The 27,998-nt window shown below is 41.7% G+C and overlaps 1 protein-coding gene and 1 pseudogene across 1 annotated transcript; both read right to left on the bottom strand.

The window, feature by feature from the left end:
* Positions 1-44: 44 nt before the first annotated feature.
* On the bottom strand, positions 45-27,805 carry LOC130868872 (elongation factor 1-alpha 1-like; annotated as a pseudogene).
* On the bottom strand, positions 26,529-27,246 carry LOC130869796 (rRNA-processing protein FCF1 homolog). The gene has a single exon (XM_057762234.1). It carries the CDS (start codon positions 27,214-27,216, stop codon positions 26,620-26,622), a length of 597 nt encoding a protein of 198 aa, XP_057618217.1. The 5' UTR covers positions 27,217-27,246; the 3' UTR covers positions 26,529-26,619.
* Positions 27,806-27,998: the final 193 nt, after the last annotated feature.

Below are 27,998 nucleotides of genomic sequence, written 5' to 3'. Positions count from 1 at the left end.
AACATGTCGGTGAGGGAAAGAGATAGACGGGGGAGAGAGACTCTTTAGGACAAGCTCAGTTCCTTGTTGACCATGGAAGTAGGGATCCGAGGAGACTGAGGGGCAGTTGGGAAGGAGGGGTCACAGAAAAAGGTGGAGCTTGCTGAATAGCGTTTGCCTCTGAATTCAAACGCTCCTGGAGGAAGATGCCCAAAGCTACTGAAACTTACTACGCCCAAGATGCTCCGAAAGCTATCAGAGTCACTAAGCCCCTCGCCAAAGTTGTAGAAGCAGCAAACAGTTGCTGCCAGAGGAGACTCTTCGTGGAGCCGCGTGCAACCTGTGTAGAGCTCTAGGGTTGCTGCTGGAGGAGACTCTTCCTGGAGCTGCCTGCAGCCCGTGTAGAGCTCCGGGGGTGCAGCCAGGAGGAGGCTCTTCCTGGAGCTGCCTGCAGCCCGCGTAGAGCTCCGGGGGTGCGGCTTCCCCGAGTCAATGCTGGGGTGGACTTTTTAGTGCTGCAGCTGTTATCCATGCTGTTGTCAATAACTCACCTACCTGCCTGTAAGTCACCCCCGCATCCCAGAAAACTCATTGGTTCACCAAGTTAATCTAGGTGGAGTTGTTTCTTTGGTCTGTTGCTGGTGGCCCTATCCGGGGTGTATAGATGTATGCTTATCGTACCAGAAGTTATTGGATTATGGTTGGGGAGCCCAGGAGCATGGTGTTAGCATCTGGTAATGGCTCTGGGCTGTGACAAGTGTGGCACCAGATATGAGGTGAGAAGTAGTTGAGGAAGACACCCGAGGTCAACCCCTGGCCTCCATATCACGTTCATATGTACAGACCCATGTACCCCATACACGTAAACATGCACACAGAATAACTAGTTGAAATATTCATGTGTATATTTACTTAGGCAAGATTAAGAAGGATACAAATGAAACAATAAATCATATTTGCCACTAGGTTGTAGATCTTACCCTCAGGAGAGAGCTTGTGTTTTCATTTTGTATTACATTTTTGTATTACACTTAAAAAAATAAGTAGTGAGGACTGAACCCAGAGCTTCACACATCCTAGGCAGGTGCTATACCACTGAGCAACTACAGTCTCTCACTGGGGATTCTAGGCAGGGACTCTACCCCTGAGCCACACCCCAACCCCTCACTGGGGGATTCTAGGCTGGGGCTCTACCACTGAGCCACACCCCACCCCTCACTGAGTTGTTCTAGGCAGGGGCTCTACTTTAGATCTACATCATCCCCTTCCCTATGCTTTTGTTTTGATTTTGAGACAGGTTTTTTTTGCAGTCCAGACTGGTCATAAACTTGCAACAATTCTTCAGTCTCCCAATTTCTGGGACTACAGGTGTGTGCCACTTCTCCTGCATCATATCTTTGAAAAATATTTTATGTATTTGAGAGCTTGGTGCATTTATGTTTGTGTAGTTTGCACCTGTACCATGTCTATATTCTTGTCCATTGGAAGTCAGAAGAGAGGACTGGATCCCTTGAAACTGGAATTGCAGTGTCAGGAAGCCAAGGGAGAGGAACAGCAAACAGCTCTGGAATGCCTGGACTACTCTCTGGGGGTCAGCGTAAACAGGCTGGGTGAGCCTTGGAGAAGCAGAGCCCTAGGTCTGTGTGTCCTGAGGACCTCATGCTGTTATTGACCATAGCTCTGCTTATTTTCCTCATGGTCACCATGTCCCTCATAATCTATGGGTTGTATGAAAACTCTCAGGAGTTTTCTAGCCCCTCACTGGTCACTGTTACTGGTATTTACAATAATAATTATTGACTTTTCCCAAGCATTGCTGCCAAGGCAGATTAATGATTCAATCAACATGCTTGGAAAGAATCTAGACATGTAGATTGTTAGTAAAGTTAGGTTAAGATGATTTTGTTTATGGCTTTGCTGTAGAAAATCTTGGGGAGCAATTTAAAGTTTAGAAACATATACAAGGCACTCACTGAGGTCAGGGAAGAAAAACAATGGCAGCCTGGCTATTGCTGGCTGATGAACCTTTCTTGCTAGAATGGGTTCATGATCAAAGGTGATGATTAATTACTTGTACCCATGTTCGTCCTCAGCTTCCCGATATGATATATTAAAAATCTATTGACAAATGGGTATACAACCTAAGGACTTAAAGTAATAGTGACTGTTTTCATACATAAAAGTTCAGATTTGTGATTCTTATACATTTTTTTATAAAATTATCTTTTTAGTTAAATAATAAAATGATCAATCTTTTCCTTGTAACACTAAAATGCAGCCTTCCAGCAAAAGAACTGGCTGAGAAAAATTTCTTGCTTAGTTATACTCTGTTAATGTATAACAAGTTGCTCAGATAGGAATGTAGGTTGATCTTTGGAAACATTTGTTTTTCACATGTAATATGTAAAGGGTTTAATCACATAAGGGAAATGAGCACCACTCTGTTTTTTACTTGTACTCATTGCAGTCCTTCACCTGAAAAATAGAAAGTTTCCACACTGTGATTTGGGATTTCCCTCTGTATGTTGTGATTATCATTAATGAATAAAGAAACTGCTTTGCAGGGTAGAACTAAGCTAGATGGGGAAAACTAAACTGAATGCTTGGAGAAAGGAGGTGGAGTTAGAGAGAAGCCATGGAGCTGCTGGAGACATATGCTGGAAACTTTACCCAGTAAGTCACAGCCACGTGGTGATATATAGATTAATAGAAATGGGTTAAATTAATGTAAGAGTTAGGCAATAAGAAGCTAGAGGTAATGGGCCAAGCAGTGATTTAATTAACATAGTTTCTGTGTGATTATTTTTGGGTCTAAGCTAGTTGGGCAGTTGGGAACCAACAAGTAGTCTCCTTCAATAAATTGGTACACCAACGTTTTGGACTAAATCCATGTAAAACCTGAGAAAGCTTAAAAAGGAATCCTAGACACAAAAGAAAAGAGTTAAGCATGGGTTGGTAGCAGCATTTCCTTGGGTGGGCTCTGTTTGCTAGAAGCAAGCAGAGGCATGGCCCCTTTAAGAGAGGTTTTCCTGATTCAGCAGTAGCAGGAAAAAAGCTGTGTTATTTTGAAATGCCAGCTTTCTGGGCCATGCTGCCATCATGACCTCTGGCTCTTCCAGGACACCTAGCATTTGAATGGGGGCTTTTGAGCAATGTGCTACAGCTTGCTTGGTGGCAACATGGACCATCTCTGTGCCTAGAGATGGGGCACTGTGCATGGCTCTCATGGCGGCAAGCAGCTCTGCCATGCTGGGCTGTGAGGAACAAGCAGAAAGTACTATATTTCTCCAAGAATTGCTGCAGCTTAAGTTTTTAAGAAGTGCTTAGCATTTTAAGAAGTGCTTCTGGTCAGAAAATAATGACAGATATGCAATAAAGACAAATCTAGATAAAAAAGACCTATAATGGGTCACAGTATTTGATAAATGGATGTAGGCTTGGGAGAGAGACATAAAAGAGTATAGAGAATTATATAACAAAATAGTCAGATTAAAAGGAGTAAAGAAAAATAAGCCATGTACAGATGGAAAATTCACAGAGAGTCTGGATTATGTATATTATCATGTTTTCTTTGATTTTTTTTTGACTGTGAAGGAGCTAAGTATAGAGAGATGTTTCATTGTATGGGCTGCTAAGCTAAACCAGCGTGTATATTTTAAAGGTATCTTGATTTCAACATATAGGTCTAAGGATATGTTGTTTTGGAAAAGAGGTTCTTCTTTTGTTTCCACAGAGAACCTGTGAAATAATTCCAGACTAGTGTGGTTTGATGGACCAAGACACCTTGAAAGGTTGCCTTAAATACCTTTCAAAAAATTACTTTGCCCAGTAAACAGCAGGAAGAAGGTTGGACAGAACTAAATCCATATTTTCAAATATTATCTATAAATGTTTTTTTACATTTAAAGGGGGATATGCTATAGAGATTTCCAAGGGTATGGATCTTGGTTTATTGATACAAATTTAAGGTCAATTTTGTTATACTGTGTATATATATTTCTGCTCTTGATTAAGGTATTGTGTTTGTGAAGCTCTTTTAAAATGTAATGTATAATTAAGAAATATAAGTTAGTAGATAATCATCTATAATAGTAAAGCTTGTAGTCATGTTAGTTAGATTTTCTAGATGTATAGAGTTATATTTCAGTTAGAAAGATCTTCTTCAAATCTTTCAGAGACCTTTAGAATATGGCATTCAAAATGTTTAAGACCTTAAGACTTTTCATGACAGTGAGACACATCTGCTCCTGGCAGCACCAGCTACTTCAAGAGGAAGATGGGCATCTAAGAGGCTCCTTATGGAGTTGGTTAGTGATTTGGGTAAGAAACTATTCTTGCCTGGACTACTTGACTGAACATGCAGGGCCCATAAAGAAATGACTGCTGAACTTACCTAAAGGTGACATAGTTCTTTGGGGTTCCTGCTTCATAAAAAACCTTACTAGACATTCTGTAGAATACAAAAGAAAGTGACTGGCAAACTGCCAATACAGGCAGAACTGTCTTTGAAATTTCCTGCTTTGTGGAAAAGTTTGCTGGTTATGATAGGCTTGAAGGCTGAAGATGAATGCCCTAATGGTACAGAAGAACTTTGGGTGACTGTCCAGGCAGTGAGATGTCTCTGTCAATTCAAGAACTTTGGAAGTTGCTTACAGTATGCTTCCTGTTTACTTAGGTAATATCATATACTTCTGGAGTCTTTGATGGAGTTGAAGAATTTACAGTTATAATTTTCCTTAATTATGATAAAAGATAAAGTAGATATAAATATTGTAAATTCTTCCTTAATAACTGTTTTGTTATATGTAATTTTACTATGTTAAAGCTAAAACCTTTCTTTTTTATTTAAACAAAAAGGGGAGGTAATGTGGGGTTCCCTCTGTTTGCTGTGATTACCATTTATGAATAAAGAAACTACTTTGGACCTATAACAGGGCATAACTTAGCTAGGCAGGAAAAATTAAACTGAATGCTGGGAGAGAGAAGCCATGGAGCCATTGGAGATAGACCCTGGGAACTTTACCCGGTAAGCCACAGCCATGTGGTGATATACAGATTAATAGAAATGGGTTAAATTAATATAAGAGTTAGGCAATAAGAAGCTAGAGGTAATGGGCCAAGCAGTGATTTAATTAATATAGTTTCTGTGTGATTATTTTGGGTCTAAGCTAGTCAGGTGGCTGGGAACCAACAAGTGATCTCTTCCAACATTGCTGGGGTATATAAGCTGTAAGGAGAAAAAGAGAGACCCTTGCATGAGAGACCCTGGCATGCTGGAGATGTGTGTGCATGCATGTGTGCACACATATGTGAATGTGTCTCTCCCTTTTTACCTGCCCTAGAGAATTATGTTTTGCTCTCTCAAGAAAAAAAAAAAATCTATTGTGTGATCAGTTGCTGACTTCATGCCTCCTCTTTGGTTCTTGAGCTGCTGAGAGTTGTTTCTTCAGTCACATTACAAATAATTTTTAGCTATTATATGGGGGTGGCAATCAAACCTGGGTCCTCTGGAAGAGTAGCCAGTTCTCTTAACCACTGAGCAATCTCTCCAGCTCCTGATTTCTTTTCTCTTTTTCTTTTTTTTTTGATTTTTTTTATTGAAAAAAAATTTTCAGCCTCCTCCCCGCCTCCCATTTCCCTCCCTCTCCTCCCGCCCCTCTCCCCCTCCCCCCACTCCTCTTCTCCTCCCTCTCCAGTCCCAGGAGCAGTCAGGGTCTTTTTCTTTTTTTTAACAAGTGTTTGCATTTCACATGGTCATTAAGATTAAACCATTTCCTAATGTTTGCATTGTTTTGAAAGTTTTGTATAACTCTAATAAAACTTATTATAAAAACTATTTTATTTTGGATTAGATGGGCTTTCATTTAGAACATTTGGGGTATGCTTGCATTTAGATTTTTAAAAAACAAATGGACACTGTTCTAACTGATACCTTTGGGTGTTTTCATTGCCTGATCATTTTGTGGTTTCATGTTTCTCTACAGCCAAATACTATTTTGTTGTAAATGAACCACATTTTCATTGTCCACTCATTGCTCAATGGGCATCTTGGCGATTTCTCATTTCTGGCTGTTATGAATAAAGCAGTAACGGACATGATGAGCAAGTATCTCTGTAGTAAGATGTTGTGTCATGGGGACATGCCCAAGAGTGGTGTAGCTGGAGTCTTGCAGCAGATCTACTTTCAGCTTGTTGAGGAACCTCCTCAATGATTCCCGTAGTGGCTGTACCAGTTTACACTCCCATCAGCCGTGAATAGTCTACCTCATGCCCTGAATCCTTGACAGCACCTGCTGTCATCTGCTTTATTAATCTCAACAATTCTGGCTGGAGTCAGATGAAACCTCAAATTACTTTCCTCTCTCCTCTTCCTCTGCTTCTTCTAGAAGTCATTATCTTGAAGCAGCTGTCTGGACCTCTGGCTCTTACAAAGTTTCTGTGATACTCCTGGAGCCTCAGGGAATTTATTTGGTTATTTTGTAAGTTTATTTGCTGGAAATAGCAGCCCACAGTGATTTGATCTCTACATTCAACTAGTTTTGTCTTTCTGTAATGATCTTTGATTATTGTAAAAAGGAGCTTCTTTGATGAGGGATGAGAGATGCATTTATGAATGGATAAGTCTGATTTTTAAAAGCCTTCAATTATACATGTATGAATGTTTGCCTGCATGTATGTCTGTGTGCCACATGCATGCTATCAGGTCCCCTGGGACTGGAGTTAGAAGCAGTTGTGAGACATAATGTAGGTGCTGGGAATAAAATTCAGGTCCTTTAGAAGATCAGCAAGTGCTCTTAAACTCTGAGCAATCTTTATGGCCCTGTCTCTGTGTGAAGTTTATAATATGTATGGAAATAAAACGTACGAACTGAATAGCCCGAGAATCCAGGATGTTCTCTTCTACAGTAGGGTTCTCATGTGTCATGTAGGGTGATACAACAGCATTAGAACATCAGCTGTGATAAGTTAATGTGTATATATGAACCCCAAGGCAATGAAAAGAGCTAGTAAGCCAAATAGAGCCATAAAGACATGTGATAAGTTGAAGGCTTATACTTTGTACCTTAAAGCAGTAACAATGTCAAGAGAACAAGGACTATGGTTAGTAGACTAGGTTACAAAATAAAATCACACACACACACACACACACACACACACACACACACACACACAAAACTTGCCAAAAGAAAACAGGGTAAGAAGAAAGGGGAAAAAACACAAGAGATAAATAAATTGCTTTTAGACCCAACAATGTCTGTAATCATTAGATACAAATTAAAATGTTAGGCTGTAGATAAAAACAATTCCCATGCATGTATTCATTGGGTATTCTGTGTTGTGTGGGACTTCAAAGAAGGTGAGTCACCCTAGAAGGCAATTAGGCTCTTTAGCAGCAGGGAGGTCCAGCTTGATTGTTACACGAAGGTCGTTTTATGGATAAAACAAGTTCCTAATATCAAAACTCCCTTGATCTATTCTGTATGTTATCTAAAGGAAACCATCAATCTTAGTCCTTATCCTATACTCTTTGCAGTATCCAATAATTCAAGATGCCTCAGGTGTGCCAGGATGGTCTTGTGACCAACGTCATGCAACAGATGGAAAACCCCTTCAGAAAAACAACTCTTTAAATCAAGAAAACAATCACTGTTTTCTACTATGATATTTTTCAAGGCCTAAGTACCTCCAACTATTATATTCTATTGTTATTAGATACAGTGAGAAAACAACTGTTGCATTCTAATATTACCTTAGACACAATGACTCTACTAGATTCCCACAATACTGTTCATTGTGTCCATACCAATGTGTGTACACCAGAGACCCAATAAATTCTACAGTGAACAATGGAGAAAACTCATCCCTCTGTTGGGAGATGCCTATAGGACTCTGCAGAGGACACTGCTTCTTGCTGGCTATAGTGTATTCTGGAGCTGTTCTCTTCGTTGTGAGCCTTCTCCTAGGGAGTCATGAACAGATGTCTATTGGTACCACATGAACATTTTTTTAATCTTGTAGCTCGGTGAGCCAATGATTTTATTGGGGGTTGCTCAGAAAAGCACATGTAACTGAAAGACAGCGGCACCACCCCCAAACCCACCCCAGCATGGGCAATGGCTCATCAAAGCTGCCTCCTTGGCACTCCATGCACAACTTGCAGGCAGCTACCCCAGAGAGTACCTCCCTCCTGATCAGCGTTGCTCATTGCTTCTATCCTTCAGAGAGGTATTTGTGAGTTTTGTAACTTTTTGACTTTTTTGAGCCTTTTGTTTTCATATATTCTTGTGTTTCCTTCCTCTTTCCGGGGGAGAATGTTTCAAGTCACAGGAAATAGCTACACAGGCTGTCTATTAAAAGCTTTGTCCTTGGTGTGGTGATACTGGGAGGTGATGGGACCTTTAAGAGGTGGGGCTCAGTAGGAGGGCTTCATATTTGTTGTTGCCCACTGTGAGTGAGTAGTAAGAGCCCAGTCTCTTCTTCCTCTTTTCTCTCTGAGGCCATGAGATGCCTGGTTTTAATCTGCAACATACATTTGTTAAGATGTTCTGAACACCTTGGTTCAATCCTTGACATCTTCACCTCAATGAAAGACATTGACCAGCACATACATTAAAATGATTTTGTAACAGTTACAAAATATATCTGGAGGATAAATTACATTTTCAAACAATATTGCTGATAGATTAGATATGACTATGCCAAAGAAGGAACATTAATTCATTTATTAACATATACAAACATTGGCTCACAATGTATAAACCAAAATGGAACTCCAAACTATAAAACTTCTAGAAGTGTCCAACATTTGCAGTTGTGCATAGGGAAGGCATTCAGTTTTGTCACTGGTGGATAATCCATGAAAAAAAGTGGTAAATGAAACTTTACATATTAAAAAATAACACTTTGACTGGTGTGGGACAATTGTCTGTATTCTGTCAATCATGTTTTAAATAAACGCTGATTGGCCAGGCAGGAAGTATAGGTGGGTCAACTGTGGGACTGTAACATGAAGGGGCCAGGCCTGCTTGTTTGTGTTTCTGTCCTGCCCGGTACCCCACAGCCATTTATCCCCAAAGAAAATCACATAGGTCTCTATAAGTTATAAAGCTGATTAGCCCATTAGTTCTAACCTCTCACTGGCTAACTCTCACATGTTGATTAACCCATTTTTTCTGATCTATGTTAGCCATGTGGTTCAATACCTTTTTTTCAGTGGGACAGATCACATCCTGCTGCTTTGGTGGTCTAGGCAGGAGTGGGAGGAATCAATTTCCTCCTTCCCAGAATTCTCCTGTTCTCATTACATCATTTCTATTTCCTGTCTGGTTTTCCCGCCTATATTTCCTGCCTGGCCAATTGCATTTATTTATAACATGATTGACAGAATACACACAATTCTCCTGCACCATGGGACCCTCACCCCTTATTCTCAAAGGGCCAAGAAGAAATTTCCTAGCAGAATGTTTTCCCAGGAAGATAGTGGCCTTCCCCTCTCCCACCCAGGAGATTCCAAGCACAAGGTCATTTAGCTCAGCCCAGCCAGTCACCTGGTACAGGCTGATAAAGATGGCCTAACTCAGAAACAGTGGCCTTGCTCTAAAAACAAGGAAAAAGCTGACTTAACAGAATGGGAGGGAGCAAAAGTCCTTGTACCCATGCCAAAGCATCTTCAAAGATTCTCTTTGTAATTATGCCTTTAAAAGCTTACCCCACAGAGGAGATACAACAACTACCTTGTTGTAACGCGGATGGAGATGAGTTCCAAACATGTTTGTATTATGCTGATTAAACCTTGCTTATTACAGTCTGGGCCTCTCTGGTGGTCTCTCACCGGGGGTCGTAATCTGAGCACAACACAACCAGACAGGAAGTAGAGGTGGGGCGATGAGAACAGGAGTATTCTGGAAAGCAGGAAGCTCCCTTCTCACTCCTGCCCAGACTTTGAAGAAGCAACATATGATTTGCCCCGCTGTGAAAGGTACTAAGCCACATGGCTAACATAGATCAGAATAATGGGTTAATATAAGCTACAAGAGCTAATAAGAAGACCAGTTTTATAACTTATGGAGATCTCTGTGTGATTTTCTTTGGGGTTTGCCGCCTGTGGGGTACCAGGCGGGACAGATACCCCAACGAGCAGGCCCTCATGTTACAGAATGGCAGCCCAACATGGATAACTGAATCCACTGAAATCCTGAGAAAGCTTGGGAAAGAATAGAGTAAAGCATGTTTTCTTGGTAGCATCAATTTCGCGGGTCTTCTCTGCTTGCTAGAGGCAAGCAAGCACTCTCATTTAAGAAAGGCTTCCTGACTCAACTTTATCTGCAAAACCCTGTAGCTCTTTAGGAGGTCCTGCCATGAAACACTTAAATAGTCTTGATAATAAGGTGATGTTGTGCTTTTCAGTTTTTAGCCATATCAGGAAAATGCTGGCTTTCAGGGCCGTCCTGCCAGGGCAAACTCTCACTCTTTCAGGCAGGCAATCTGTGTGGTTTGCAAGCACACTGCTGCAGCTTGCTTGCTGGCAGGGACTTTAAAATGCTATTGATGGAGGAAGGTCATTGGCTAATAAAGAAAACTGCCTTGGCCCATTTGATTGGCCAGCCTTTAGGTGGGTGGAGTAAACAGAATAGAATGCTGGGAATAAGGGAAGTGAGCTCAGATGCCAATGCAGCTGCTCTCTAGGCCAGACGTGATGCAGCCAGCCACCAGGTCAGACACGCTGAATCTTTCCCGGTAAGAGCACCTAGTAGTGCTACACAGATTATTAGAAATGGGCTAAATTAATATGTGAAAATTAGCCTAGAAGAGGCTAGATATAATGGGCCAGTCAGTGTTTAAAAGAATACAGTTTGTGTGTTGTTGTTTCGGGGCATAAGCTAGCCAGGTGGCTGGGAGCTGGGTGGCAGGAATGCAGCCCACAGCTTCCCACAACAGCTATAGAGTTGTGGCAATAAAAATGGCTATAGCAGGTACCTCTGCCATGAGGCTGGAAAGCTAAGGAATGGGCTGGATCCAGCCGTCAAAGCCACGGCTTTAATCCTCTCCATAAAGACTTATGTAGTCAGAAAAAAAAGAGATATCAGTAAAGAGAGATTCAAAGATGAAGAAAACCTCTAAATGGTTTACTGTGTGTTAAAAATATATGCAGGCTTTAAAGAAAAAGAAAGTTAAAGTTCTTAAAAAAGAAAGAAAGAGAATAGTTTGGTGTGGTAGTGAACACCTTTAATCCCAACACTTGGGAGGCAGAGGTAGATTGACTTCTGTGACTTCAAGGTGTGGTAGCACATGCCTTTAATCCCAATGCCTGGGAGGCAGAGACAGACATATCTCTGTGAGTTCAAGGTGTTGTAGCACACACCTTTAATCCCAGCACTTGGGAGGCAGAGGCTAGTGCTACGTCAGCACGGGCTGGAACCAAGAGTCTCGGCGGAGGGTGTCCAGGTTGAATGAATACACAGAGTAGAAGGTTGAGGTGGAACAGCTTCTCTTTATTGTCTTGCTGGGGGTGACTTTATACCATGGCACCAAATGAGGAGGGGGCTGCGAAGGGACTGTAACCTGACCCTGGCAGGGATCAAGGAACGGTCACCATGCACTCAAAATTCCTTCCTTCCCCATTCCAGGAGCAGAGGGAATTTATTATGTTTTCCTTGCAGATAAGCACCTCAAATGGGGGCAGGGATATCAACTCGGGGCTGTAGTTACCACAGGCAAGTGGATCTCTGTGAGTTCAAGGACAGCCTGGTCTACAGAGGAAGTTCCAGGACAAAGATATGCAGAGAACCTGTCTCAAAAAGCCAAAAGTTAAAAGTAAAAATAAAAGAAATACAGGTTAAAGTAAAGCCATGTAAAGATGGAAAATACACAGAGAATCTTGATACTGTATGCTATTATGCTCTCTTTGAATTGTTTGGATGCTGAGGAAGGAACAACAGCTGCTAAAAGATATTTGCTTATAAATGGTACTGAACTAATACAAGATAGGTATTTTGAAAATACCTTGACTTCAAAATTGAAGTCAAAAGGTATGTTACTTTGGAGAACAGGATTTGCTTTTGTTTCCACCGAAAATGAGAGGCTGTGGATTCATTCTGAGTTAAGAAAAAATCAGTTTGATCAAGGAAGATCACCTGAGAAATCTCTGGTAGGAACAGATGGCCCAGATGTCTAAGTTCTACATCCAGAACGGATTCAAGACTGCTGCCTGAGATAATCAAGCCTCACAGGATACTCCAGTCAGGACTTGATTATAACTCTAAATTTTCTTTAGGTCCTTATAAGATTATCAGCACCCCCAACCAGCAGGAAGTAGCCTGGGAAACTACACCCACATTCCCAAAAAATGGACTATGAATATTTTCCTTTGTTTAAAAAAAAGGGGGGGTAGTGGTGCGAGAGAATTGTCTGTATTCTGTCAATCATGTTTTAAATAATTGCTGATTGGCCAGGCAGGAAGTATAGGTGGGTCAACAAGACAGGAAGTAGAGGTGGGGCGATGAGAACAGGAGAATGTTAGGAAGGAGGAAGCCCATTCCTCCCAGTACAGCCCAGACCACCAAAGAGGCAGCATGTGACCTGTCCAGCTGAGAAAGGTACTGAGCCGTGTGGCTAGCATAAATAAGAATAATGGGTTAATATAAGCTCAAGAGCTAATAAGAAGACTGTGCTAATGGGCCAATCAGTTTATAACCTAATGTAGACTCTGTGTGATTTTCTTTGGGACTTGCTGGCTGAGGGGTACTGGGCGGGACAGAAACCCCAACAAGCTGGCCCTCATGTTACATTTGACCCCTTAAATGACATTGTTTCTGTGTGCCGTGGCATACACCTTCAATTTCGTCATTTGGAAATGGGGTTTGCTATAATTTGAGATATGTTCTATAATTTGGAATGTTTGCTCCTGTGTGCATTTGTCAACTTACTGATTATTTAAAAAAGAAATTTAAGGAAGGGGCTTTAGCTCCGTTGGTAGAGTGCTTGCTCAGCATGTATGAAGCCCAGGTTCAATACCAAGCTCATCATAGACTTGGTGTTGGTGCCCACCTCTCATTCCAGCAGGTAGAGGCAGGAGGATCAGTTAAGGATTGGTTCATGACCATTTTTGGCTACAAAGCAAATTTGAGACCAGAATGGTATAAAAGAGACCTCTCATCTCAGAAACAAAGTCCAACATTACTCATGTTTCTACCATCTTTCCTGCATCGTCCAATGGCACCAAGTTTCTCATGATAGAATTGTTTAGAGCAGACTACCAACTTATATGTCTTGATAAAACTATGCCTTCCAAACTCTTTGTTTAAAACGTAAGGATGTTTTTTTTGTAGGCTGTGAGTGTTGGACTAGAAGTCCAAACATCAGGGAGGAGTTGCTCCAGACACCACTCACACAGCCACAAAAGTGGCTTTTGATGCAAAAGCAAGAGGATTTTTATTCTGTCATGACAGGGCCCTTCAGGTTCAGGATATGAAAGACATCTGATAGCTGTTACAGCCCATCTTTTAAAGCAAAAAGCCACAGACACGGGGTGGGGGGGAGTGGACCTGAAGGTTGTTTTCCAACTTATTGGATTGGCTTATTCAAAGGGTTACTAGCAGTGATTGGTCTATTTCAGGGCAGGAGAATAGCTGCGTGATTGGGTGAGATAAGGGGAGTATATGTGGGCCATCCTGACCTTGTTTCAGTGACTAAATCAATACTTCAGGAACTGAGTCAACATCTGTGGGTTGTCTTTGCCTCAATTCCCAGAATAAAGTTATGTTTGAAGATTATTCACAAGGGCACAGGAGGATGAGCAGTCCAACATGTGTGTGTGTGTGTGTGTGTGTGTGTGTGTGTGTGCGACTGTCCCATTTCCAAGAGAGTGAGTGTAAGGTTTTAGAAAAATGTCTTAGAGTTGAGGGGGCTTACAATGAGATCTGTCTCTACCTTCTCCACACGCAAAATCTTGAGGTTCTATATATATGCTCCATATTCATGCCTAGTTTACATGGGTGCTGGGGATTCAAACTAGGTTCTTGTGCTTGTGAGGAATGTACATTTCAGACTGAACTATTCACCCAGCTCCTCTTCAACTTTCCTTAACTTTTGTAGTATATAAAATAATGACTTCTTATGACATTTTCATACTTCACTCCTCTACTACCCTGCTTCTCCCTCTGTAATGAGGATTAAACTTATGGTCTCATTTATGCCAGACTAGTGTGAGTCCTCAGCCCCTCACTGTTGATTGCCAGAGTCCAGGTATGGTTGTTTGAATGAGAATAATTCCATAACCTCATATATTTGAATTCTTGATCATCAGTTTGTGACACTGTTTGGGAAGGATTAGGAGATGTGGCCTTTATAGGAAGTGTGTTATGGAGGTGAGCTTTGAAATCTCAAAAGTCCCCTCATTCCCAGTTAGCTCTCCTCTCTGCCTCATGCTTGTGGATTAGGACGGTGCCTCTTCATAGCAATAGAAAAGTAACTAAGGCACCAGGCAACTGCTCTACCACTTGGTGCATTGCCCACTCTTTTAAGGATTTATTTGGATATAGGGTCTTGCTAAGTTACTTAGGCAATGGTTGATGCTTAATCTCAGCTTTCCTAATGCAGAGATGAGAAGCAAGGGTGGCCATACAGTTCCTTAAACCTCCCTTTCTTAATAAGACTTCACTTCTCTTTACTGGAGATAGAGATGGAGTGAGAGAGGGGAAGCTGCATCCTTCTTGTGAAGTTCAGCTGATGCCTGTCTGATGTTGGCAGCAGAGTTATACTTCAGCGATTCAGGAAGGAGAAAGGTCAAGAAACCATGGTGATTTCAGGCATTGCATCTGTACTTTTCTGACCTTGGCAATGTGCCACAATAGACTTGAATGACCCTGGGACCTTTGTCCTGCCAAGCGGGGTGATCTGGCACTGAACTTGTATCATTTCTCTAATGCAGGATTCCCCATGGGAGCCATGAAGTGCATTTCATGCAGTAGCTGTCAAAATCTTCACATTTGGGGAGATATATTGCCTTGACCTACTATTAAAAGTACATATGTGTTAAAAGAACCTCTTTCTTTGGCCACATAGTGGATTAGAACATCAGCCTGGGATACAGAGGGGGACCTTGTTTAAGACAAACAAATAAAGAGACGAACATCCAAATATATTTGATGTGGGACTCCCTACTGTATGTTGTGAATACCATTGGCCTTCGCAGGGCAGAATAGAAGTATGCAGGGTAAAATAAACTGAATGCTGGGAAAAGAAGATACAGTCAAGAGAAATCATGTAGCTGATGCCTGAGACAGACATGAAAGAACCTTGCCAGTAAGCCATAGTCACATGGCAATGCACAAACAGATTAATGTGGTTTGATGGAACAAGATCCCCTGATAGGTCTCCAAGAAACCTCAAACTACTTGGGCCAACAAACATCAGGAAGCAGTTTGGAGCAAGCACCACCCAGATTCTCAAAATGATTGTTTACAAATGCTTATTTTCATTTAAAAGGGGTTGGGTATAAATAGTTTATGGTCACAGTCAATTTCTTTTTTTTTAAAAAAGGGTGATATGATATAGAGATGTATACTTGGCATTAGTATGGATCTTAGACTATTGATACAAATTTAGGGCTGATTTCATTAGACTGTGTATATTTATTTCTGCTCTTATTTAAGTTATTGTGTTTGTGCAGTTCATATAAAATTATATGTATAATTTAAAATTATAGATTAATAGTCATTTATAATAGTCAAACCTATAGTCATGTTAGTTACATTCATCTAGATATACAATATATATTTCAGTTAGATAATCTTCAACACTTCAAAGACCAAAAGAATATACCACTTAAAATATTTTAAGAACTTAGACTTTTCTCAACAGTAAGACATTTCTGATTCTGGCAGCACCAACTACTTCAGTGAGGTTATTAGTCATTGAAGAAACTCATTATGGAATTTGCCTTCAACATGACAAGGCTAGCCATTTGGGAAAGAAACTACTCTTGTCTTAACTGTTTGATGGTATGCTGTATGAACTGGACCCACAGGACCCACAGAAAAATGACTGCTGAACTTGCCTAAAGAAGGTGAGATAGTCCTTCAGGGTTCCTGCTTCATGAAAGAGTCTGACATATATTTGGCAGGACACAGAGTAAAGTGACTGACAAATTGCCAATATAGGCAATATAGTCTTTCAAATTTTCTGCTTCCTGGAAAAGCCTACCAGATATTATGGGCCTGTAGGCTAAAGATGGATACCCAAACCTTGCAGAAGAACTTTGGATGACTGTCCAGGCAGCAAGAAGTTTCTGTAAATTCTAGAGTTTTAGAAGTTGCTTACAATGCATTTTATGTTTACTTAGACAATATTATATCCTTCAGGGAACTTTGAAGGAGTTGAAGACAGATAGTTATAGTTTTTCTTAGTTATGATAAAAGATAAATTAGATATGAAACTTTGCAGTTACAAATAGACTAAACGTTGTAGGTGTAATTCTTTCTTGATACATGTTTTCTTATATGTAATTTTATTATGTTAAAGTTAAAAACCTTCCTTTGTATTTAGACAGAAAAAGTTAATGATGTGGGATTCTCCTCTATATAATGTGAATATGTTTTATCAATAATTAAGCTCTTTTGGCCTATGGCATGGTAAAATAGAGCTAGGCAGAGAAAATGAACTGAATGCAGGGAGAAAGAAGGCAGAATCAGGGAGATGCCATGTAGCTGCCAAAGAAAAAAGATGCCAGAAACTTACCAGTAGGACACAGCATAACAGTAATAAACAGATTAATAGAGATGGGTTGATTTAAGATGTAAAAGCTAGCTAGGAATATGTATAAGCTATTGGCCAAACAGTGCTGTAGTTAGTATAGTTTCTGTGTGTTATTGCAGTCTGTGTGGGCAGGAAATGAACGAGCAGTCTTCATTTCCCTAAAAAAAAAAAAAAAAAAAAAAAAAATTGCCTTACAGGACTGGCCATAGTGTGATTTTATGGGCTCATTTTCTCCACTGAAGTTCCTTCCTCTCAAATGACCCAAGCTTGTATCAAGTTGACATTAAAGCTACCCATCAGAGTTACCCAGAGCTTCCAGAGGCTCCTCTGCCAGGTTTCAGGCTCTCTCCTGATGGCTCTCAATCTCCCCACTCTTGCATCTCTTGCTTCTCCTTCTATTTCTCTCAGATTTGGCCATCACCAGCCAGAGATACCATAGGGACTCTCAAGAAATCTCATCTACAGCTCTTTGGAGACTTGGGTCAGGAACTGCACAGACACACAGAGACACACACAAGACCATGCAAAAATCTTCTCTTTCTTAAATGTGAATACATTTACATATGAATCTAAGAACATACAGATAGGCCTCCACAAAGTAAGAATATACATGCCAACGGACCCCCCCAGATATGCATGGGTAGGTTAGAAAGCACTTCTAGACTCTAACACAGAAACATAGAACTGCATTTTATATTAGAAATGACTTTTTCTATATAAAGCACACAGTAAACATGCACAGGTCCATGTCTGAGAAAATAAACAGACAGAACTGAGCTGGCATATGTATACTCACCCTCAGAAATTGAGGCACATTACTCCCTGTGACCTTTTGTCTTGTGGATCTCAATCATGTTCTCGCCAACATCTAGGGTGAAGGTAAGAAGATAGGGAGTGAGCAGGTCACCGAGAACCCAATCAGGAAGTATGGTACTCACACTCCTGGACAGTGAGGAGACAGGAGGTGGGAACAACTAAAGTTGCTCAACTGGGTGAAGATCCAGGTCCAGCATAAAAGTCCTGCTGGAGTGTGTAGTGAAGTGGACGGTACTCAAACCAGGACCATGAAGACCAGTGTCCTGCTCCTCCTTGCTCTCTTTGTGGGCTCACTTTGTAGGAAGTGCTTTTGAGTCAATCAGAATATCTACTGTATGGCTACACAAAAGTAGGTTTCTGGATAAATCACTGCATGGTTTGTTAAAGAACAAAGCTTACAGAAATGGAAAAAGGGGAGGGCAGAATTTCTCTTTCAGGCATCACAGAGTTTGGTCATTGATGCCTTAAATAAATGATAATTCCTCTCTGGGTACCATTAAGGTAATGATGCTAAAATCCTAATATCAGCCTCTGGAACAAACTCATCTCAGGGATTTGAGATGATGTACTATTCAGTGGCAAGGAATTTTGAAACGGCACATTTGAGTCTTAAAGATCAATTAAAAATAAACTAAAAAAGGGTGAGTTAGGGTTATATCCACCGTCACCATATTTGTGTTTTTTTTAAAATAATTTTTTAATGTGGTTGTCTGTAAACAATCTGCCATGAATAGATTTTTGCATAAAAACACCACCACATAATTTTCTCAGGCCTATGAAAAGATCCATCAACTGGTTTGTGAAAGGATCCCGACACTGTTGTGGTATGGGGAGAGGGCACGTTTGTGGTTTTCACAGGATGAAAATAGATTTCAATTGGTATGGTGTGTGGAGCAGAGATAGACCGATCCTGATGTTGCTGCTGAGAATCCAGAAAAGCTAGAGTGAGACTCACTGGCCTATGTTTTGTATCCACCAATTTTACATCCTGCTGTTTGGTAAGGAAATGAAATTGTGGTCACAGTCAATGATACTCATCTGTTAGACTGACCTGCCACACGAGAGTTTCTGATTACTAAAAAATTTTCTCATGTTTGGTATGGCAAAGGAATTCCTGTATGTTTTGCAAAGAATATTGCTTTGGAGGGATGTCTTGGAGTGTTTCTAAAATTAATGATGGGAAATGATTAACAAAATACTTATTATACAAAGTTACTCTTTCCTCAAGGTATTGGGTAAATGATACTTCACCCCCTCAGTGATTTCCTCCATGCACAGAGGAACTGAGAGAGTCTAACAGAACTGTGTTGTGGAGAGGATGTACTGGTATTATCCCATTAAAATACAATATCACAGGGACTTCACAGTACACTCTTGACTGCTCTGGAAATCACGAAGACTATAGTGACTATTATCCTTTGTCTACAGCAGAATCCTTGGACCAAGGACTGTCAGCTGGAATTTGGTATTCCAGAACAGAATTTCCACAGACTTATGCTTGGAAAATGACTGCTGCCACGGGAAAAGTGACTGGACAATTCTGTTCTTCAAATCCTGGTTGCCCCTGAAAGGAACTGTTTTGGTTTATGTAAAAATGACTTATGTTCTTTTGATCATGGAGATAAAGCTCTCTTTGTATGTTTTTTGTTTAATTTTTCATATCCTGCTTATATATTAACTAATTTTATTTCTCAAGTGGATGATCATACCTGTGTATTGGTGCTAAAACAACCTTCTTTTGTAATATTGCCTGTGCAGCCATGGATTGATGACAAAGAATTGCAAGTAACTGAAGAAATCAAGAAAGCTTTAAGTAGACAGACACGTGTTGCTGGATTAGTTACAGCAGGAACTTCAGCTCTTGTTGTTATGCTTGCTGCTACTGCAGTTGCTTCAGTGGCTGTGTCAGTCTATTTAAAATGCGGGGTTCGTTAATCATTTATCTAAGAATGTTTCTAGGGCCTTGCTGATGATCAAACCCAGGACTTCTTTGTGTGCTAAGCAGGTACTCTCTCAACTGAGCCGTGTCCCTAGCTCAAGATACCAGTATATTGTCACTATCCCTGTCTCTTTGTTGTTTATCCACCCACAGAACCCCTAGAACCCTCTCTCCTCACCTCTCACTGTCCTTTGTCTGTCTGTCTGTCTGCCTCACATTCTCCTTTAGCAGGCTCTGAGCCAGACTGATCTGGTGTGACACCCGACTTTACTTCTGGACTACAGTGGCCCAGAGCAAGGTGTCAGCCACTCTGTGCTTTACTGTGTCCACTGAAAAATGTAGAGGACAGCAGCACCTTAGGTATTTTCCTCACTTGAAAGATTAGTTCTTTGAGGGTTTCATATCCTGTAATTTAATCACATTCACACCCTCCAGCCAGCTCCTCCTAGAACCATGCCCCTTCTCTAACCACCCAAGTCTGTGTCCTCTTTTTGCTTTTTAAAAACTTTTCAAGTCCAGTTGGAGCAGCCACACCATAAGGTAGTGGATAACTAAACAGATTATTTTGTGTAAAGGATGCGATGCTTTCCCATCAGCCTCTCTGGGCATGGAATGAGAACTTGCTTTGCCCAGTAAGAGGAAGAACGTGGGTTCGTAAAAGTTCATGGTGGCATCTTGCCAGTATGTGAAGGTCCAGTGTACTGCTGATCTTCCCCCATGGGGTCAGAGAAGTTTGTGTGTGCCAGTTTCTGGAATCACTGACTTTTAGACTCAGACACAGCATACCTCTCTCTTTAGTCTTGTATTCTCCAGTCCCACCCACATCAGGACTGTCAGGAACAGGTTTGTTTACCACTGCAAGCTGCCCTTTGCTCATTTTAATAGAGAAAGTGTGAACTCATTGGCCACACAACCAGGAGTTAGGGCCCAAGTCCCACTAAGAAGGACAGGATGCAGGTTTATCATGATGAAGGAGACAGACCCCTTCCTGCTAGTCCACAGTTACACATTAGAAGCAGTTCAGTTCCTTGAGCTCAGAGGACTGAGGAAGGACATAGATGCAGAGGAGAGAAGAAAGGTGGGGCTTTGGTGGGAATATGCATACAGTTATTTCTCTCCAAACTGCTTCATGCTGTATGAGGGCACTGTTAATTAGGTCTTTCATGGAGTATCCTGTTTGCTAGGTTCCTCTCAGTCAGCAGTTGGGCAAAGTAATTTTTTGAGGGTGTATACAGCAACCTTTCAGGATGGCATGGTCTATTATACCATATTGGTGTAGAAGCAATCCATAGGGTCTTATCTTCTGTGAAAACAAAAGAAGAACCTCTTTTCCAAAGCATCATATCCTTAGACCCAAATTTCGAAGTCAAGATACCTTTATAGTATACGTCCTGGTTTATCTTAGCAGCCAACACAATGAGATATGCCTCTGTAATTAGCTCCTTTACAGTCAAAAAATTCAAAGAAAATACAATAATACACATAATCAAGATTCTCTGTGTATTTTTCATCTTTATGTGACTTATTTCTCTTTACTTCTTTTAATCTATGACTATCTGTACTCTGTCTCTTTAAAGACTTTAGCCTTTTTTTTTAAGCATTAACTTTATTTTATCACTTTCCTCTTTTTTCTTCTCTCCCAAGCCTACGTACTTGAACTAACAATATGACCCATTTAGAGGTCTTTTATGTCTGAATCTGTCCCATTGCATTGTCTTTAATTCTCTACTGTCTTGAAGAGCTTTTAAAATGCTAAGAGGCTAGGTTGTGGCTTCTCTGGATATTGGCTCCACCTCTCTCCAGTTTCAAAATTCTGGATGTACCATTTCTGCTAGCTCTGGGGTCACCAGCTAGGAGCTGCACTCAGCAGCATATTCTGAGACTGAGCATGTGGCACATAAACTTTCTTTCTGAGTTACAGCCAAATTTGCCATGCAGAGCACTGCGCAACCAGGAAACATCTCTGTGTATGGTGGCAGAAATCTACCATGCTCTCCTGCATGTGCACACCTAGTAGACCTGATCCCGCTGCCTGCTCAGGCAGGGAGAGCTGAGCCACAGGCGTGATCTCAGATACTTTCCTCCTGACATCGAGTGGGCACAGAATCATCAAGGCCCACAAATGCTCTGCAGCCGGAGTTTCACCGTCTGCAGGGCCCAGGAAGCTTTGTATTAAAATAGCTTTTTTTTCCCCTGCTGCTATTGCTGAGTCAGAAAATTTCTCTGCGGAACACCCTAGCAAACAGCAAAAAGCTGTATTAAAGCCCCTTTGAAAGCCCTCTCAGGTTTTTAAGTGGATTTAGTCCATTACGTTGGAGCATCAATCTGTTTTATAAGGGGGAGCAGGCAGCATCCTGGAGCCTGGCTAGCTTAACTCCCAAAATAACCAAACAGAAATTGTATTAATTAAATTACTGCCTGGCCCATTATATCTATCCTCTTATTGGCTAACTCTCACATCTTGATTAGCCCATTTCTATTAATCTGTGTTCATCATGAGGTTGTGGCTTACTGGCATGAGTCTAACTGGCGTCTGTCTTGTGCAGGAGAAGCATTGCCATACTGCCTTCTTCCTCCCAGCATTCTGTTCTGTTTACTCCGCCCACTTGAGGGCTGCCCTATCAAAAGGCCAAGGCAGTCTCTTTATTCAACCAATGAAAGCAACACACAAACAGAAAAACCTCCTACACCAATATCCAACAATGTATGAAATCATGATACAAACTAAAATGTTAGATTGTAGATACAAGCAGTTTCAATGGATATATTTTTTGGGTGTTCTGTAGTCAGTGGGATGTCCAAAGAAGGTGAGTCATTCCAGAATGCAATTTAGGCTCTTCAGCAGAAAGCAGGTCCAGTCTCTGATGGACTGAATGTCAAACTGATCTTCCAAAACATATTTATAAGCCTAGGCAGTTTGGATGCTCACCTTACTAGACCGGGATGGAGGTGGGTGGTCCTTGGACTTCCCACAGGGCAGGGAACCCTGATTGCTCTTAGGGCTGACGAGGGAGGGGGACTTGATTGGGGAAAGGGGAGGGAAATGGGAGGTAGTGGTGGGGAGGAGGCAGAAATCTTTAATAAATAAATAAATAAATTTAAAAAAAGGGAAAAAAAAACCCCCAAACAAAGCATATTTATAGATTGTAACACAAAGGTTTTTTTATGCATATAACAAACCCTCATACCAATAACCTCTTGATGTTTTCTGTATGTTCACTGAAAGAAACCACCAGACTCCTGAGATTTTAGTCCTTATTGGGTACAGTACCTAATAATTCAGGATTTTCCCGGTGTACCAGGAAGGTCTTGTCACCAAAGTCATGCAACATTTGGAAAACTCCCTCAGAAAAACAACTCTATAAATCACAGAAAACAATCACTGTTCCCGGTTATGATTTTATCAAGCTCTAAGGACTTCCAACTATTACATTCTATTGTTACTAGGTACAATGAGAAACAACTGGTACATTCTAATGTTTAGACACAATGACTCTACTAGATTCCCAAACTACTGATCATTATAACTACACCAGAGACCCAATAAGTTCTACAGTGGACAATGAAGAAAACTCATCCCTCTGCTGGGTTATGCCTATAAGACTCTGCAGAAGACTTTGCTTCCTGCCAGCTATAGTATATTCTGGAGTTGTCACCTTTGCTGTGAGCCTTCTCCTAGGGAGTCATGTACATGTATTTAAATGAATACAGTTTCCATGTAATTATTTAGGGTTTTAAGCTAGTTGGGTACTGGGAATGCAACCCTCTTCTCATTACAAGAGAGGTGTGTTTTTTGTTAACAAAAGAATGTTGGATCCTTTTTTTCACATTCATTCTCTTAACCTGTGCCTTTTTATAGGTGAATTGAGTCCATTGATATTAAGTGATATTAATGACCAGTGGTTGTTAACTCCAGTTATTTATTTATTTATTTATTTTTGTGGTAATGTTTGTGTGTATCCCTTCTTTGAGTTGTGCTGGTGGAGGGTTGTTAGATGTCTGTGTTATTATGGATGTTGTTGGCTTCCTTGGTTTGTGGTTTTCCTTCTAGTACTTTCGGTAAGGCTGGGTTTGTGGTGACGTATTGTTTAAATATGTTTTTATCCTGGAATATCTTGTTTTCTCCATCGATGGTGAAAGAAAGCTTTGCTGGGCATAGTAGTCTGTGCTTGAATCCATGGTCTCTTAGTGTCTGCAGCACATCTATCCATGACCTTCTGGCTTTCATGGTTTCCATGGAGAAGTCAGGTTTAATTCTGATATGCTTACCTTTATATGTTATTTGAACTTTTTCACTTTTTCCTTTGCAGCTCTTAATATTCTTTCTTTATTCTGTATGTTTTGTGTTTTGATTATTATATGGGTAGGGGATGTTTTTTTTTGATCCAGTCTATTTGGTGTTCTGTATGCTTCTTGAACCTTCATAGGAATATCCTTTTTTAGGTTGGGGAAGTTTTCTTCTATAATTTTGTTGAATATATTTTATGGGCCTTTGAGCTGTAATTTTTTCTCCTTTTTCTACCCCTATTATTCTTAGGTTTGGTCTTTTCATGGTGTCCCAGATTTCATGGATGTTTTGTATTGAGAATTTATTGGATATACTGTTTTCTTTGATCAATGAGTTTATTTCCTCTATAGTATCTTCAGTGTCTGAGATTCTTTCTTTTATCTCTTATATTTTGTTGGTTATACTTGTCTCTGTAGTTCCTGTTCATTTACCCAGATTTTCCATATCCAGCCATCCCTTGGTTTGTGTTTTCTTCATTGCCTCCATTTCAGTTTTCAAGTCTTGAACTGTTTCTATTACCTGTTTGATTGCTTTCCCTTGGTTTTCTAGGGTATCTTTGAGGAATTTATTCATTTCTTCTAACTTTTTGTTAGTCTTCTCATCCATTTCTTTAAAAGAGTTTTTCACATCCTGTTTTAGGGTCTCTATCACTTTTATAATGTTATATTTACAGTTGATTTTTTCTACTTCTTCTGGATTAGGGTGTTCAAGTCTTCCTGTTGCATGTTCACTGGATTCTGGTGTTATCGTTGCTTTTCAGGTTGATGGAGGGATTCTTGCATTGGTGCCTGCCCATCTCTTTCTTCAAATGTGGTCAGGAGAGTCTTGGCGGCTTGGTTCAATCTTTGCTGTGGCTAACTGTGTACTTGGGGTTTTTCCTTGTTCTGCCCTCTCTTATGTCCCCTCAGCATTGGAGTTGGCTCTCAGATCCCCTCCTCCCTTAAGCAGGCTGTGTGGTGGATCTAAGGAAAGGAGTGATTGGGGCCAAGATGGCATAGGAAAAATAGAGAAAGCCAGAAGCTGGGAAGAAGCCCAGCTGAATGGCCAAAAAATTTAGGGGTTTGGAGGTTGCCTGTATTCCTTTCCCCGGGTGTCTGGCCAGCCTGGCAGAAACGCACTTACCCCTCCGGATGGATCTCCTGGTACTGGATCAGGGTCACTTGCTGGCCAAGGACTTCTCAGACAAAAGGGCAGGCTTGGTAGGTGCTGGCACGGTGGAACAAAGAAACCCCTGCAGCCCTTGCATACACCACTGTGTCCCCAGACCCTCATCCCCGAAGCAGGCTTGGTTGGAGGATCCTAGGACCCCCACTGATGGAAAGGGGTGCTTGGGGGAAAGCTGGAATGGGGTAAGTGGAGAAAGCCCGTAGCCAGGGAGAAGCCCCGCTGAATGGACAGAAAGTTTAGGGGATTGGAGAGTGCCTGTACTCCATTTCTGGGGTGTCCGGCTGGCTGGGCGGGCACACACTAAACCCTCTGGATGGATCTCCTGCTACTGGATCAGAGCCACTTGCTGCCCAAGGACCTCGAAGACAAAAGGGCAAGGTTGGTAGGTGCCGGTTCGGTGGAACAAAGAAACCCCTGCAGCTGTTGCCCTCACCACTGTGTCCGCAGACCCTCAGCCCTGAAGCAGGCTGAGTTGGGGGATCTTGGGACCTCGCAGATGGAAAGGATAATTATGTATTTTTAAATGACCCTAAGTTCCTGCTCCATTTCCAGAGTGACAGGATTGTAGGCATGCGCCATCACACCCACTTTGGGCCATGCAAGGTCATGTGGAACAAAGAAGCCCCTGCAGCAGGACCTGGAGGTGCCCTGTGCTCCCTTCCCAGGCCCCCCAGGACTCCATAGACAACAGGACAGGCTTGGGGGAGGGCAGGATCCTGTGGAACAAAGAAGCCCGTGCAACAGGAGCAGGAGGTGCCTTGCACTCCCTTCCGGGGACCTTCCTGCCCAGTGGGCAGACAATCACCCCTCTGGGTGGAAAGCCTCAGTACAGGAGCAGGAACTGTTCCTGGGCCCAAGGATCTCAAAGTCAATAGGGCAAGTTTGGGGGAGGCAGGGTTGTGTGGAACAAAGAAGCCCCTGCAGCAGGAACTGCAGGGACCCTGTGTTCCCTTCCTGGACCGCCCCTCATGGCACACACTCACCAGTCTGGATTGATCTTCTCCACACAGGAACAGGGACTCCTGGTAGTCCAAGGACCCCGCAGACAAAAGGGCGAACTTGGGGGGAGGGGAGGGTCGTGTGACAGACACGTTCTTTACATTTACGCCCACATTGTCCCCAGGAAGAGCTTCACTCAAAGCTTCATGGTGCATTTCAACAGACTTTACTTCTGCTGTCACATTGACCGGAGCAAAGGTCACCACCATTCCAAATTTAAAACACCGGTCTCCTCTCGGCCCACAGGGACAGTCCTAATATCACTAATTTTATAGACATCCTGGAGATGCAGTTGCAGAGGCTTGTCAGTTGGACGAGCTGGCGGCAGGATACAATCCAAAGCTTCCGGCAGGGTGGTCCCACTGGCACTTCCATCTTTGCGAGTGACTGCCCATCCCTGCCCATCCCTTGAACCGAGGCGTATTAGCACTTGCCTCCAGCATGTGGTCACCATTCCAACCAGAAATTGGCACAAATGCTACTGTGTCAGGGTTGTAGTCAATTTTCTTTTTTTTTTTTTACATATACACATTTTAATAATATAATTTTTTTAAAGATGCAGCTATTTTTAAAATTGAGACAAAATATGATTAAAGAAACAACAAAAAGTGTGTTTAATTAACTGACAACAGAGAAAGCTGGTAAAGAAAGGCAGGCGAATGTGGTCAGGTAAGAATTAGAACCGAGGAGCTCCATAATCATCTGGCATCCGTTCAATGTTGTATCTATGGTTAGAAATATACATGATAGGAACTCCAGGGATCTTCCGGATTCTTCGTTTGAGGTCCCGATCAACTGTAGCCACAATGTAACACTTGTGCTGAGTGACTGTCTGTACCAAGCAGTCATCAGCATAGGTTCCTTTGTGTGTGCACGGAAGTCGGTCAAATCGTGGATCCTTGGCGATTCTCAATGCCACTCGGTACTTCTGCCCCAATTTCTCAATTTCAGCCATCACACAATCAGTTATACAAGGGATACACTTGGCGTACAGACAGTCCATCATGGACTGCACTAAGTCTAGTTTGGCTTTGATGGAAAAGTTGATGAAGTTGGTATCAACAAGGATGTGGTACGGTGGGCCCAGCTGTGTATTGTACTGGAAGAATAAGCAGGAAGGATGTTGGGGGACTTCTCTTTCCTTCAGCGCACTGGGATCTTTCTTCTCTTTCTTTTTAGGCTTTAATCTATCCTTTTCTTTAAGTCTCTCATCTCTGAGACTAAGCATTCGCTTCATGGTCGCATATCTTCTTGTTTTCTTTTGCTTCCCCATGTTCACGCTGCACTCCTGTTTCTTCCGGAATCACTTACTCTGTAGTCAATTTTCTTAATGTAGGTGCTGACTTCCTTAACAAGTTCCTCGTATGTCTTCTGATTGTAGGTGGCTCGGTGGAATCCATTTTGTTGATACCAACAATTAGCTGTTTCACACCCAGAGTGTATGCCAGAAGTGCATGCTCACGCATCTGCCCATTCTTGGAAATACCAGCTTTGAATTTACCAACACCAGCAGCAACAATCAGGACAGCACAGTCAGCCTGTGATGTGCCTGTAATCATGTGTTTGATGAAGTTTCTGTGTCCTGGGGCATCAATGATAGTCACATAGTACTTGCTGGTCTCAAACTTCCACAGGGAGATGTCAATAGTGATACCAAGCTTATGCTCAGCTTTCAGTTTGTCCAAGACCCAGGCATACTTGAAGGAGCCTTTTCCCATCTTGGCAGCCTCCTTCTCAAACTTCTTGATGGTTTGTTTGTTGATTCCACCACACTTGTAGATCCGGTGGCCGGTTGTAATTGACTTGCCTGTATCGACGTGTCCAATGATGACGATGCTGATGTGAGTCTTTTCCTTTCCCATTTTGGCTTTGAATTAGTGGTGGTTTTCAAACCACCTGCGTTCTGATGGCAAACCCATTGTGAAAAAGCAGTCTCTGCATCTTGAAGCATAGAGTCTACGGGGTGGGAGGACAGGGGCAGTGTCAGAGAGAGATAGCAAGAGAGAGAGTCAGAGAGCTTCATGTCCTATGAAGACAGCCAGGAGGACAAAAGGA

This window comes from Chionomys nivalis, chromosome 2 (genome assembly GCF_950005125.1).
Source record: "Chionomys nivalis chromosome 2, mChiNiv1.1, whole genome shotgun sequence".
In the NCBI taxonomy this organism is placed as follows: Eukaryota; Metazoa; Chordata; class Mammalia; order Rodentia; family Cricetidae; genus Chionomys; species Chionomys nivalis.
This window is presented reverse-complemented; position numbering and strand designations above follow the sequence as displayed.